Genomic DNA, 13473 nt, shown 5'->3' with positions numbered 1-13473 from the left:
CGGTTTGAAACGCCGAGGGCGTCATCCTGTAGCCCGTCCTCCCCAATTATGCTGAAAACGACCCAAATTTTTCTTCAATATCAAACCCTTAGTCTCACCACAGATTATACAGATTATAAAATTATGGTCAAAAGCATTGTTTTTCGTGGTTCCAATTTTCGGAGTCGCGCACTAGTTAGGTTACTAGTTTGCGCACATAGCACGCCCACTTATGGCCTCTAAAATTGAGGACAGCGCCTGACCGGCCCAGTTATTACGCTGTTTAAACGCGAGTTTATTTTTGCGCACAGGAAATTTTACTCGTTTGCTCATTATCATAAAAAACAATTTTCGTACCACGAATTAGGGACAAGATTTTTATCTGTATACTTATAGTATACCTAATCTGTGGTCCCACCCTGGTGAAGATCTAAACGAAACGTCGTATCCAACTTTGCAGGGTGAAACCGTGTACACTGTCGCCCACATAGTCTACCCATCAAATTTGGTCGCGATCAGACATCAATTTTTGACAAAATACAGACAAGTTGGCCTTAGTCCAATCTATCGATATACCAAATTTCAATTGGACGATTTGTTCGCCATTGATCATGGGGTTTCATAGTGCACGAAATGTCGTCAAAATATCATGAAAACATACTACATTCCAAGTTTCAGCCAAACCAAACTTACATATATATAATAAAGAGCCTAACAGAGCACGTGCATTACAAAAAATAGGGTTAGAATGCGCACACACTGACAAATATAAATTCAGATTAATATCACAAAAGATTGTTTAAGAGTTAAACTTAACTTTTATTGATACCATAAATAAATAAAACAAGTTTAGATTGGAAAGTGCCTATAAGGACCATGTAAACACTATTTGGCGCTATCCTTGCAACGGTCGCGACCCAAAGCTTTTGAAAATTTCGGAGCAGTTCGGCTTTTTCCGGAATTATATCGCCAAATATTCTATACAATCTATTCTTTTAATTTTATAAATAAAATACAGTGTGTTGCATACAAGAAACTTTATTTTATATAAGGACATGTATGAAATACCTATGAAACATTGGAAACCGACGTTATGCCACGATCCACAATGGTTTTTGCAGTTCACAGCACAGCTTTATAGGTGTTTAATACCACTTTTTCACAATTATCACGGGTTTGAGTAAATAAAACTTAAATTAACCTTACAAGATAGCAATAATTACTTTGAAAATGGACGCTTTAAACACTTTTTGGAATTTTTTCAATGAGAGCAGTTTAGATTTTGAAAGATTTTATAATTTTTGAAGAGTCTGACTTTGACAAGAGATATGGACAAGAGAGAATTATTTCTGTTTTTGTTTGCGGTTGTTCTTAGCAACCGCTACAGTAACGTCAGATCGCGTTCAACGGTCGCGACCCAAAACAATTTCGTGACCCAACATTTTGACGGGCATTCCAATCTAAATTTATTTCCTTTATCTATGATTGATACTCAAATAATTTTTATGTCACTTCATTCTTCATTCATTTTAGGCTGTACTTAAACTGCCGTTAAACGGTAGCTTACTAAAATGCCGTTAATAGGTATGACGTTGTTGATGTGACGCACTTGACGGCTTTATGAAATATAGGAATTTTATATGGACTATCCAACGCTATCCACCCCACCAAATAACCAACTTAACAAACGCAACTAACCTCGACACTGATAAAAAATATAAAAAACAAATCTAAATTAGTAACAAAGATTAGTTAAAACCAACCAACCCCACCAAATAACCAACTAACCAATGACTTAACACCCTCCAAATAACCACGATAACCAACCCGCCAAATGACTAAACCAATCCAACCAAAAAGAGTGAAACCAATGCAATAAGATCACGTCGTCTTGGTCGGCGTAAGATTTGAACCACGGACCATTCGCTCACGAAGCGATAGCCTCAGCCACGGAGCCACAGGTACTCTTGCATAATGCTTATAGCTAGGCATTACTTTCCGCCGACATGAACGACGTCACAATATCTATTAACGGCATTTTAGTAGGCTACCGTTTAACGGCTGTTTAAGTACATCGTTCATTTTATATATCTACCGATATTATTATAATGGTATTAAACTTTATATATATTATTACCTTGCTTCCAACGTTTTCATATCATCATTAAGAACCTTCAAATTATTCTCAACTGTGTTTATTTTTTCCTCTTTTTCTTTTATAATGTTCTTCAATTCGTTTATAAAAGCTCTTTCTGTTTCAGTCTTGTCTTTTTCATACTTCAATTGTTCCTAAAATACATTCAGTTATAAATATATAAAATGACCAATAATTAAATAATATAGATTGTGTTACCTGTAAACTTATATTAGTTTCTTTGTACTTCATCAGTTCTATAGAAATGCTCTCATTAATACTTGCGATCTCAAGTAAAGCTGATTCTTGGCATTTTTTATACTCATTGAATTTAGCTTCCCATTCTAAATTTTTTTCGTTCAGCTGTTTAATTTCAGCCTAAAGAATAATAATTAGTTCTGTTAAATATCAAATTTTTAATATGTAAATGCAAATAGCCTTATTCCTTATACTACATAACACATAATCTGCCATATATTATCTTTTTATTGCATACCTGAGCTGTTTTCAATTCCCTTTCTAGAATTCTCTTATCAATTTTGAAATTCGAAAGTTCCTTCTCCAGTTTCCAGAATTGCAATTGCTTCTCCCTTAGTTCCTGAGGTTTCACATTAGAACATTCCATTTCTGCCAATCTTAAAAATAAAAAAAATTGGTAATGTGACGGGACGATTTCTACAGAGGATTTCCAAAAAGTGACAGAAAGTTTTATCTAATTTTGAAATAAAATATAAGACAAGTGTCACTGTCCAATAGTCAAACAACCTATAACAAGGTATTGTTCTCTGTTGGATCAACGTAGTGGTGTTTAAAAAAAATATTTTATTTTGTAGACTTTCTTTAATTATTGGCGAAATACCCAGAAGTCTTTTGAAGAAAGCTATAACAATCTGTCAAATTTATTGGATATTTAAATAACCATAATATTATTTAAAGAATATAAGTAATTAAAAATATACTTTTTCTTTAAATCTTCTGACTTCTCTCTTTCTTGTTGTATCTGTTCTTCCAGTTCACTAACTTTTTTATCATTGTTCAACTTAACAATATTTTGTTTCAATTCCTCTATCTCAGTTTTGTACTGATGAATAGTTTCGTTCTGCTTTTGGAGGGATTCATTTTTGTTTTGCACATCCCTAATTATTTTTTGATCATCCTTGATTTGTTTTTGTAATTTTTTAATCTCTGATTTAAACATTTCGTTTTGTTCGACGTCCTAGAATAAAATATAACTGTTAATTTTCAAATACTTGTATCTATTAAGTATTATTAAAATTTTTTATAGAAAAAACTCCCTTATTTTTTTAATATTTTCCCTTGATTCATTTACATCCTCTATACTGTCCAAATTAAACACACCTTTTCCAATTTATTTACGTGATTACTTAATTCCTTAATTATAGTTTCTGCTTCGTTAACCTGAGCGTTGAGTTTATTGTAATTTTTCTCATAATCCTTCAATTTATCTTTCAAATCAGTATTAATTTCTTCAAGATTAGCGATCTGATTTTCTAGTAACGCCTTATTATGCATTTCTCCCACCAACTTACTATGGAAAAAAATGTAACTTATATGGGTAAAGCTTGATTATCATGCATCCGTTATCCGACGATACAATATTAATTTTACTGATTGAATTTAAAGACTTCGACTGGTCAGAAAATTGCGTACTTTTTAAAATAATTGCATTTTCATGCCTCTGTTCATCGGATGTACGATTTGCTTGTGATTGGTCTCATTTTATATTTTCATTCTATAACGATCTGGCTGTTTTACTTATAGTCTAAGAGCTAGCAATCTTTTCGAGAGAGAATTTTAAGAAAGCTTGGTTCTTTTTTGCTATGCTCTCCTGAACAGAATGCGGACCGTCTGGCTGCCGGTAGACGTTGCGTTCACTACTGCGCATCATATCTGTATTCAACACCCGTTCACTACTGCGCATCACAAATTCGCTCTGTATTTGTGAAACTAAGGAGACTAGGACAAACCTATGTGTAGCATATTTAGATTCATAAAAAAATACCAAAGTAATGTGAAAATCGCATCATTGTATCTTTACTCATAAACGAGAAATCCCATAAAACACACGAAATGGGATACCCTGTACAAATATGATGCGCAGTAGTAAACCGCAGTTTCTAGCGGCAGCCGGACGGCCCGCTCTTTGGTCAGGAGAGCATAGCATTAAAGAACCAGCTTTATTAAAATTCTCGTTTTCTCGACGGTTTTCTAGCTCTTGTACTATTATATTTTTATTAAAGTTAGATTAAATTTGTCAAAAAAGTGTCAAAACGTCTGTTATCGTACGATCTTTCTCCGTTGACGGGCTGATGCATGAAAATCAAGCTTTACTGCACCGAAAATACCATATATAATAGAAAAAAACCCGTCAGGTTGGCTTGGAACTGACAATTGATAATATTCACCACATAATTTTACGTATAAAATAACAGCGTTTATTTTCACAGCCAACTCCGATGCCGTTTATTTTTCAATTATATTGGTATACATATCAAACCTTTGCAATTCTGTTAAGCTTTCCTGCGTTTCAAAAGTAATTTTTTCAAGCCTATTTTCAAGGCTAACTACGCTTCTCCTACTTAAATCTTGAACGACTTCCAGTGACATTCTAGAATTATTAAAAAATGTCTATACCTATGTAGCGGATTCATCTCTCCAAAAAAAATCCTTTATGGGCATTTCGCCACTGCACTGCAAGAAAAATCTACAAAATAAAATAGTTATTTTTTTGTAAACACTTCTGCGTTAAACCTAAACGGACACTGCTTGTCAGAAGTTATGTTTACAGTAATAAAAATTTGCCTAACAAAGAAAAAAATGCTTAACGTTTCGGAAAGTCTATCTCTTTCCGTCGTCAGAAGCAAAAAAATACAAAGAATAAAGAAAAAAAAACTATTTAAAATATTTAAATTCAAACTATTATGACTATTATTATTATAACTATTTTATTTTGTAGATTTTTCTTGCAGTGCAGTGGCGAAATACCCATAAAGGATTTTTTTGGAGAGATCTAGAATTATTCTTAAGTAAAAATTTTGAAAACAAAAAAAAACGATTTGTTACCTATTTTTATGTTCCGTTTTTAAAGCGCGCTGAAGTTGTTCTTCTAAAGTTTTATTTGTCTCGGTAAGATGTAAAATCGTTTCTTTTTGGTGTGCAATTTCTAGATTAAGGGCGTTAGTTATAGTTTTTTCTGAAATCTCCCATTTCTCTTTTGCACCTCTGATCAGATCCACCGCTTCTTTCTCTAAGGCTAATCTTTCTTTACGCTCCAATTCCAACGTCCTTTTAAGAGCCTATGTATTAAATTATTAATTAATTATGAATACATTTTTATGAATAATATATATATTACAGTGCGTTCGGCAATATTGCTGGCCAAATCTTTTTCCAGCTTGTCTCTTAAGGCCTCGATACTCTCTAATTTCCTAGATTTTTCTTCAAGTTTTCTTTCAAGATTCTAAAAAATAATTTTGAAAGAAAATATATATTTAAAAACAGAAACATTGATGATCCAATGTTCTAATAGAGCACGGGGTTTCAATACCTAAGAACCAAAACAATACCTAGAACCAAAATCCCAATAATATAAAAAATATATTATAAAAAAAATATTGTAAAGATTCTTAAATAGGAACATGTAACGGAGCATTTTCAGAACGCTGTGACCCTCGCTTTAATTAATTAATTTTTAGTTAGTATATCCCTACCTCTTTTTCTTGGTTAAAATCTCCACTTTTAGATACCTTCATTCTTAATGCATCCAGTTCTATTTTCATGTTTTCGTTAGAGTTAGTGAAATCTCTGTGATGAATTGAATCATTTGGGATATATGGATCGTGAGTGAAAGTAAATCCTAAATAAAATACATATAATAAATATATCTTTACAGTAAAATATTAAGATTTTACCAAGAAATGGAAAGTTTCGACCGGAAAAATGAGACCTCTTTTTAAAGTTTTCCATACTAGGGTTCCTCTTTTTGCTTGCCACATCGCTAAAATTGCTGGTATCCTCAAAAGATTTTATTTTGGGAACAAACGGAGGAACTTGATCGTGCAAAGAATCAAAATTTGTACTTTTAAATAAATTGTGATTTTTTATTTCTTTCCCTTTAAGTCTAGTTTCGGAATTAGTAACAAGTCTCTAAAAAAATTAATTAAATTTAACACGCTATTTTTTTTGCTTAGCTTTAAAATAGCCAGACATATTATTATAGGCTTGGTGCATTTCAGTTGATTTCAACAAATTCCGACCGCAGCGCTTCAGCGGAAAAAATCTGATATTATCAATATATAGTTCACGCCGCCGCGCGCCGTCGTGTTGATCGCAATTTTTCAATCTCGTGATTTACAATTCATAATATTTAAGTATTTTCTTTTTTTGATAGTGCAGTTATTGAAACTATAAAACACTCTGGTACGAGGTTTGAAAAGAAAAAAAGAAATTGTTTTTTGTGAAAAAGAATTCGAAATAGGCGTCGTGTTGTGTTGTGACAATTTCTAATGTTAATAAAATTGCCGAAAAAATGTTAACACGTAAAGGAGAGCGTAATCAGGGCGTTGTTGGGTGCAATCACATTCAATAACTCAACTTTCCCGAATATTCGACTCTCCTGAAACAACATTTTATAACTTCATAGTTTCTCACACCGATTTGATCAAAAGCAAACATGAATTCAAGCAGTTCGACGAAACAAGTGAGTAAACAAAGTGCTCATTACATAATCAAAAAATTAAATAGACATACTATGAGATGATAAAATATAATTTGCAATATTAATGGTATACTTTTTTTAAACATCGTTTTATGAACATCTTTTAAAATTATAATGATGTGCCTAGTTTTATAAGGGTATATTTTTTTACTCAATAGTTTTATAAAGGTACAGAAGAAAAGTTATTACTCTTCAAACCAGTTAAAAATATGTAGGTGGCGCCCTCTACAAGTAGGAGTAATATTGACATCAAAATCAAATTTCTCATCTCGAAAAACTCAGACACCAATAAATATTAGTTTTTAAGTTGTAAATAGTGCTAGTGTTCTTTTTTTGTTTATCCAATTATCCACACAGAACCCCATGAAAAACGTAACAATCTACAGTAAAAATGAGAAGAATGCAAGCTACATAGCTTCTATTTCTACAAGCAGTAAGCATGAATAAGTCGAACCATTTGTTAGAAAAAAGATTGTGGTTACGGTTATTCTTCTTTTGGAAGTTTTGAATGGGCCCTTTTATGTCAGATTAATCGAAGTTGGGAAGTTCTTTGTAATAGGTTTTTTATGCATGAGGACATTCGGAAAACGATCAAAGGGATTTGTAATGAAAAGGGTCCACTCAAATTAATGGAAGATGGCAGGGAATCTGAATTTCCTCAATGTGAAATATACAGGGTGGTCCAAATTGTATTCGGGAACTTTCAGCAGCATATTTTACAGATAAAAATGAGTAAAAATCCTAGATAAGCCTATCGTTGAAGAAATGAATGCTTTGTAGAAATAGATGTATATTTATAAAGCATGCAAATTCACACCCTGTATGTCAAATCTATACAGGGTCCGGCAATAGAGCATTGAGCATCTGTAGCTCCTATAATACAAAACTTAGGAAATTTTAGTACAGCCTAACCGTTAGTAACCTAAAGTATGTATTAGGATGTATTTCAGGAAAATATTCTAACTTCTACATGGCGACTCAAAAAAGTGTGAGTGGATCGGGATGGTTTTTTAGTTTCCTTTCCTCCAGAGAGAATATGTAACCAAACCAAACCAAACATATATTTAGGATTGCACTTAAACAAAAAAAAATTATTATAGAAGCTACCGATATTCGACGCACTATTGCTGTGCCGCGTCTAAATTTAAAAAAAAAAGATAGTGTATGGAGTCATTAAAAAAAAAACAAACTTTTGATTTTCTCTTTAAGATAGTTCTTCATTCCCATAAAAGCTGATTCAAATTAAAATTAAAAAAGCAAATTAACCATAGTGTACCTTAATAAAATCTATATATGCCTGACTCAAAAGTGCATCTGGTGGAAATTTTAAGTTTTTTGAAGAATTCATAATTTTTGAGTACAAAGTAGGAGTGTTTTGACCTTGAAATGGAGGACATCCAATAGTAATTTCGTAAGCTAATATGCCAACTGACCAAAAATCACAGCTAATCTACAAAAATATTAAATTATTAAAATAGTTTATAAACAGTAAAAGCCCAAGCTTACTCCATAGCTTGATCCTTTTTCATTTTTATTTTCAAGGCACTGTAGTACTTCTGGAGCAATATAATCAGGTGTTCCTACCGGTGGACCTAATTTAACCAAACCATTTTTATCTAACTTTGCGGCTGATCCAAAGTCAGCTAGCTTTAGATGACCACAACGATCTATTATTATACAAAAGATAAATATTAAAAAGTTCTTAAATTTATATTATTAAATGTACCTAATAAAATATTATCTGGCTTAACGTCTCTATGTACATATCCCATATTATGAAGATCATCTAATGCTAAAATTAACTCTGCTAAATAAAAAATTGCAGCACTCTCTGGCAGTGTACCCCCTTGTCTATAAAGAAGTCCTAAAAAATAATGTACTGTACTGTTTTGCTAACAAATAAAATAACAATAATTATCACCTAACAAGTCGCCTCCGGGATGATAATCCATAACAAAAAACAAATATGAACTATCCTGAAATGCATACTGCAAACTTGTTAACCACTGAGAAGTTGAAAATGCCATAATATTCCTTTCCTCTTTGAACGATATCTTTTGGGTTTCATTATCAAACTTTCTAATTGTCTTCATAGCATAAATATCACCTGTTTGTTTTTCCTTCACAACATGTACTTCACCAAAATGACCACATCCTATGAATAAAGAAGATTTACATATAAAATAGTTCAAAACTAATAATATAAATCTGATGGTTATAAAATTTACCTATAATATGTTTAATTTCAAAATCGCTTATGTTAACGCGTAATTTTTTTATTTCCTTCATGGGGGTTCCATACTTTTTAACAAAATCAGCAACATTTTGGTCTTGTTTTTGCAAATATTCTGCAGAACATTCATCATATAGTATTTGTAAAGCATCTAATAGACATTCCCTATTAAGTAAAGATACTTTGCTTGAGCATTCAGGTCTTGCAATAATATTCTTATTCAACCGTGATATTCTAACACTAATAGGCTCTTTTGATGTTTCCATTTTTATAACGTTTTATTATTACGTTAAATTAAATACTATACGACTTTAAAACACACACTTGCTCGCAATTTATTTAAATTGGCCATAAAATAATACGTATTCACATATAACACTCATTATTTCAAACTAAATACCACACTAAATACTACAAACTAAAATTCTACCACAAATATTTTTGTTTGGCAGTTAACATCACGTTCGTTGGCAAGTTTTAAATAGAACCAGAGAACGATGTCAACTGTCAACGAAACGATTCCTAAATGTAATTGGTTATTTCAAAATGGTTTGACAATCAGTTCAGCCATCAGACCATTGACTAGGATTAATATAACAAAATAAAATCCTGCAAACCAAGGATGGGTAAGTAAAAAATAATTTTTTAGATTTAAAAAATAGATGTCTTATGATTTACTTTCTTACATTTGAACTTAAGATCTAAGGTTTGAACTTACTTTATGGTTTGAACGTTAAACAACAATTGCTGTCCTCCATTCGCGAACTTAAGTTTCAGAGCTTTACGCCCTGAGCAACCCTGAGCTACTCGATAACGGTTCTGGGTAAAAAAGAGCTTTGTGTGATAGCCTGGTGCCTTCATATGGCGCGGAACAGTTCTGAACTTTATGACTCAATTTACTGTATTCCATTCACGCAGTTGTGCAGCTCTGACATGTTCAAGAACGCGATATTCTCACTCCAAGCTCACTCCTCGCGCATAGGTCCTTTCAGAACCGTTCTCGAGTAGCCCAGGGCGTAAAGCTCTGGAACCTGAAATTCGCGAATGGAGGACAGCAATGGAATGGAGTGAGAGTATCGCGTTCTTGAACAGTTCAGAGCTGCACAACTGCGTAAATGGAGGACAGCAAATGTGCGCGTTCAGGGAACACAGCGGCTGATCGACCGCTGAGACCACAAAACACGAGACTATGGGCTGCCAAAATAGGCCCTCGCGGTCTCAGTGGAGGGTCCCCTATGGGACCCACTCTTAGTCAAATACAATGGGCTGAGACTTTTGCTAAGCGGCTAACTATTTTTGTGTGTGAAAAGAAACAGTTTAGGGAAATCGCTTACTAATCAGCCACTCATCCGCTGACTGTCCCTGAACGTGCCCATTTACTGTCCTCCATTCGCGAATTTCAAGTTCCAGAGCTTTGAGCTTTACGCCCTGGGCTACTCAGAACGGTTCTGAAAGGAGCTGTGCGCGATAGCCTGGTGCCTCCATATTGCACGGAATAGTTCTGAACTTTATGACTCGATTGGAGTGAGAGTGTGAGAGTATCGCGTTCTTGAACAGTTCAGAGCTGCACAACTGCGTGAATGGATGACAGTAATTTGCTTACTCAGCCACTCAGCCGCTGACTGTCCCTGAACGCGCCCATTTACTGTCCTCCATTCGCGAATTTCAAGTTCCAGAGTTTTGAGCTTTACGCCTTAGACTACTCAGAACGGTTCTGAAAGGAACTGTGTGCGATAGCCTGGTGCCTCCATATGGCGCGGAATAGTTCTGAACTTTATGACTCGATTGGAGTGAGAGTATCGCGTTCTTGAAGAGTTCAGAGCTGCACAACTGTGTGAATGGATGACAGTAATTCACGCAGTTGTGCAGCTCTGAACTGTTCAAGAACGCGATACTCTCACTCCATTCAATTGAGTCATAAAGTTCAGAACTGTTCCGCGCCATATGGAGGCACCAGGCTATCGGGCACAGCTCCTTTCAGAACCGTTCTGAGTAGCCCAGGGCGTAAAGCACTGAAACTTGAAGTTCGCGAATGGAGAACAGTAATCAGCAATAGTTTGTTGGGTAAAAAGAAACAAGAAACTCATTGTTCTTATGATTATACATTAAAAATCGTTTTATGGGTGGACTCTGACGACTTGTGTACTTGGCAAACATTTTTTATTGGCATACGTTCGGCGATAGTGAGTCGTAGCTCCTATAATAAACAACTTAGAAATTTTGTATAATGCCCGACGCACCGCCGGACCCTGTATACCAATAACAAATGTTTGCCAAGTACACAAGTCGTCAAAGTCTGCGTTACTGGGGGACGCTACTATAAGCATATGTACTAATTTGCCAGGACCTCGAGTCGTCTGAGTGCGCCATTATAGAAATACTACGAACGCTTAAGCCGTTCTTAAGAAATATGTATATGCAAAATAAGGGCAAAGACATAAATCAAAACAGAGCCAGGCTTCTTGAGGTTCAGAGACAATTAGCAAAACTTCAAAAGTATATTAGAAAATTATATGTTAATTAAAATACTTAAACATTATTTTGCAAAACACTTAATATATCTGTAGTCATATTTTCAGGAACAACTTTAGCTACTTTTCTTGGTTCTTTAACTAAGGTTTTCGGACACTGCATTTCAGTCCAACTTACTGGAATCATTGGATATCCATGTTCACTATGAGCTATAACAACTCCTAATTCATTCTCAGCCGTAGATAATTGGTAGGAATGAGCCTCTGTTATTGGAAGCTGAAACATGAAATATTTTATAAGAATTTTATATTAATTTATCTATTTACCACTCTGGCTAATATTATATCCCCAGGTCTAAAACTTTTATATATTTCAACCTTGTCTTTTTCTGTCACTCTCACATACTCCTTTCTAATAATAGCTCTAAAAGAACTTTTAAGAACAGTATTACCTATACATTTTATATGACATTTTGCGTGTTGCTGTGTTATTATATAAACCTAAAAAACAAAGCTAGATAATAAAATGGAACATATAAAAGTTGAAAAAATAATTTCACCTCCCGTAGATAACCTGTAAATCTTATACTTTTAAAAGAACTGACTTACTTCTGCTGTAACAATATCTCCTTGACTAGGTATAACTGTATTTTGCCCATTACTATGAACTTCCAATACTTTTAGTCCATTTTTTTCAACAATATCTACTACACCACCTAACATGGAATATATATAACCCTTTCTTTCATAAGTTCCTTGCCCCGATGTATAGATTTTATCGCATATTGAAAGTCTTTGACCAGGAAGACATACTAGAGAATCTTCTTTCATATTCACAATAAATTTCTCAAATAATAACGAATAACCATCTAATAACAGAACAATAAATTAATAAATATGTTAAAATAAAATACAGATTATTTACCACCTGTGTTTACCACTTTACAGTGTTGCCAGATGAAAAGAAAATATGTAATATCCGTATTTCGTTGGTCGAAATATCCGTAGATGAATAAAAAAATCCGTATTTATACAGAGTGAGTCTTGAATAAGTGCAAATATTTTCAGAGATGGTATATTTCGACCCCAGGAACACGTCTATGAGGTTTTTTCGCATAAAAATATGATTAATATCGATCATTTTTTAAAAATTTCATAATCTCTAATACGGTTACGCTTACATGGTCACGATACATAGGGGTGCAAATACAGAAAAAAACGGTAAGAGAAAATATGTTATCGAGATCTACCACCCCTGAAAATATTTGTACTTATTTAAGACACACCCTGTATTTTATTGATCATTAATTCATGTTAAACATAAAATAAATATCAAAAATAAACATCTTAAAAATGACAAAACATTACTTCTTCTCAATATCTACGTATAGCTACGTAGTATTACATGGACAAGAATAGATGAGACAAACAAGTATTGCAAACCAATACAATTTTTTATTATTACAAAAATATGATCCGACAGGCAAATAATATATCAGTTATTACTTCTTTGTATGATTAGTATTGTCAATTAATCGATGGTAATAGATAAAATTTTTAATTTGCAAATATTCTACTACATATTTCGTATGATAAAAGTCGTTTAGTAGGCTTGGAAATGAACATTTACCATATCATTTTACATATGAAATAACAGTGATCTTCATTTCCAAGGCAACTGTGACGCTGTTCTTTTTTAAACATATAATATTATGTTAAATTGTTCAATAACTGAAAATCCGTATTATTGGAAAAAAATCCGTACGTCCGTAGAATATATCCGAAATCCGTCAATCTACGGATTAATCCGTAGTTCTGGCAACACTGCCACTTTATTTACCTTTGTTTTATCATCACAGTTTATCATTTTCTGACATGTGACATGTAAGTGCGGCGTTACACGGTCCGTTTGCGTTGA

General features: G+C 33.5%; 2 protein-coding genes across 3 annotated transcripts in view; both read right to left on the bottom strand.

Moving 5' to 3' along the window:
* Positions 1-9644, bottom strand: part of LOC115888302 (citron Rho-interacting kinase) — a 31796-nt gene extending 22152 nt beyond the window's left edge. The window contains exons 1-15 of the mRNA XM_030907985.1: positions 9080-9644; positions 8773-9006; positions 8578-8715; positions 8358-8518; positions 8128-8301; positions 6046-6280; positions 5845-5990; positions 5490-5594; positions 5198-5430; positions 4632-4742; positions 3473-3662; positions 3073-3329; positions 2610-2748; positions 2333-2491; positions 2117-2268 (exon numbers count right to left, since the gene is read on the bottom strand). Coding sequence (XP_030763845.1) covers positions 2117-2268; positions 2333-2491; positions 2610-2748; positions 3073-3329; positions 3473-3662; positions 4632-4742; positions 5198-5430; positions 5490-5594; positions 5845-5990; positions 6046-6280; positions 8128-8301; positions 8358-8518; positions 8578-8715; positions 8773-9006; positions 9080-9350 — 2705 coding nt within the window. The 5' untranslated portion in view covers positions 9351-9644. The remainder of the gene's footprint in view (positions 1-2116; positions 2269-2332; positions 2492-2609; positions 2749-3072; positions 3330-3472; positions 3663-4631; positions 4743-5197; positions 5431-5489; positions 5595-5844; positions 5991-6045; positions 6281-8127; positions 8302-8357; positions 8519-8577; positions 8716-8772; positions 9007-9079) is intronic.
* Positions 9645-11568: 1924 nt separating this feature from the next.
* LOC115888307 (exosome complex component CSL4) lies at positions 11569-12571 on the bottom strand. Of its 2 annotated transcripts, none has more exons than XM_030907991.1 (4): positions 12481-12571; positions 12165-12424; positions 11883-12056; positions 11569-11832 (listed from the first exon to the last, which is right to left on the bottom strand). In XM_030907991.1, exons 2-4 carry the CDS (start codon positions 12384-12386, stop codon positions 11614-11616), a joined length of 615 nt encoding a protein of 204 aa, XP_030763851.1. In that variant the 5' UTR covers positions 12387-12424; positions 12481-12571; the 3' UTR covers positions 11569-11613. The 2 variants fall into 2 exon arrangements, with proteins under 2 accessions (XP_030763851.1, XP_030763852.1); XM_030907992.1 differs by having other exon boundaries at positions 12484-12564.
* Between the last annotated feature and the right edge of the window lie 902 nt (positions 12572-13473).

This window comes from Sitophilus oryzae, unplaced genomic scaffold (genome assembly GCF_002938485.1).
Source record: "Sitophilus oryzae breed Bouriz unplaced genomic scaffold, Soryzae_2.0 scaffold_708_pilon_pilon, whole genome shotgun sequence".
Lineage (NCBI taxonomy): Eukaryota > Metazoa > Arthropoda > Insecta > Coleoptera > Curculionidae > Sitophilus > Sitophilus oryzae.
This window is presented reverse-complemented; position numbering and strand designations above follow the sequence as displayed.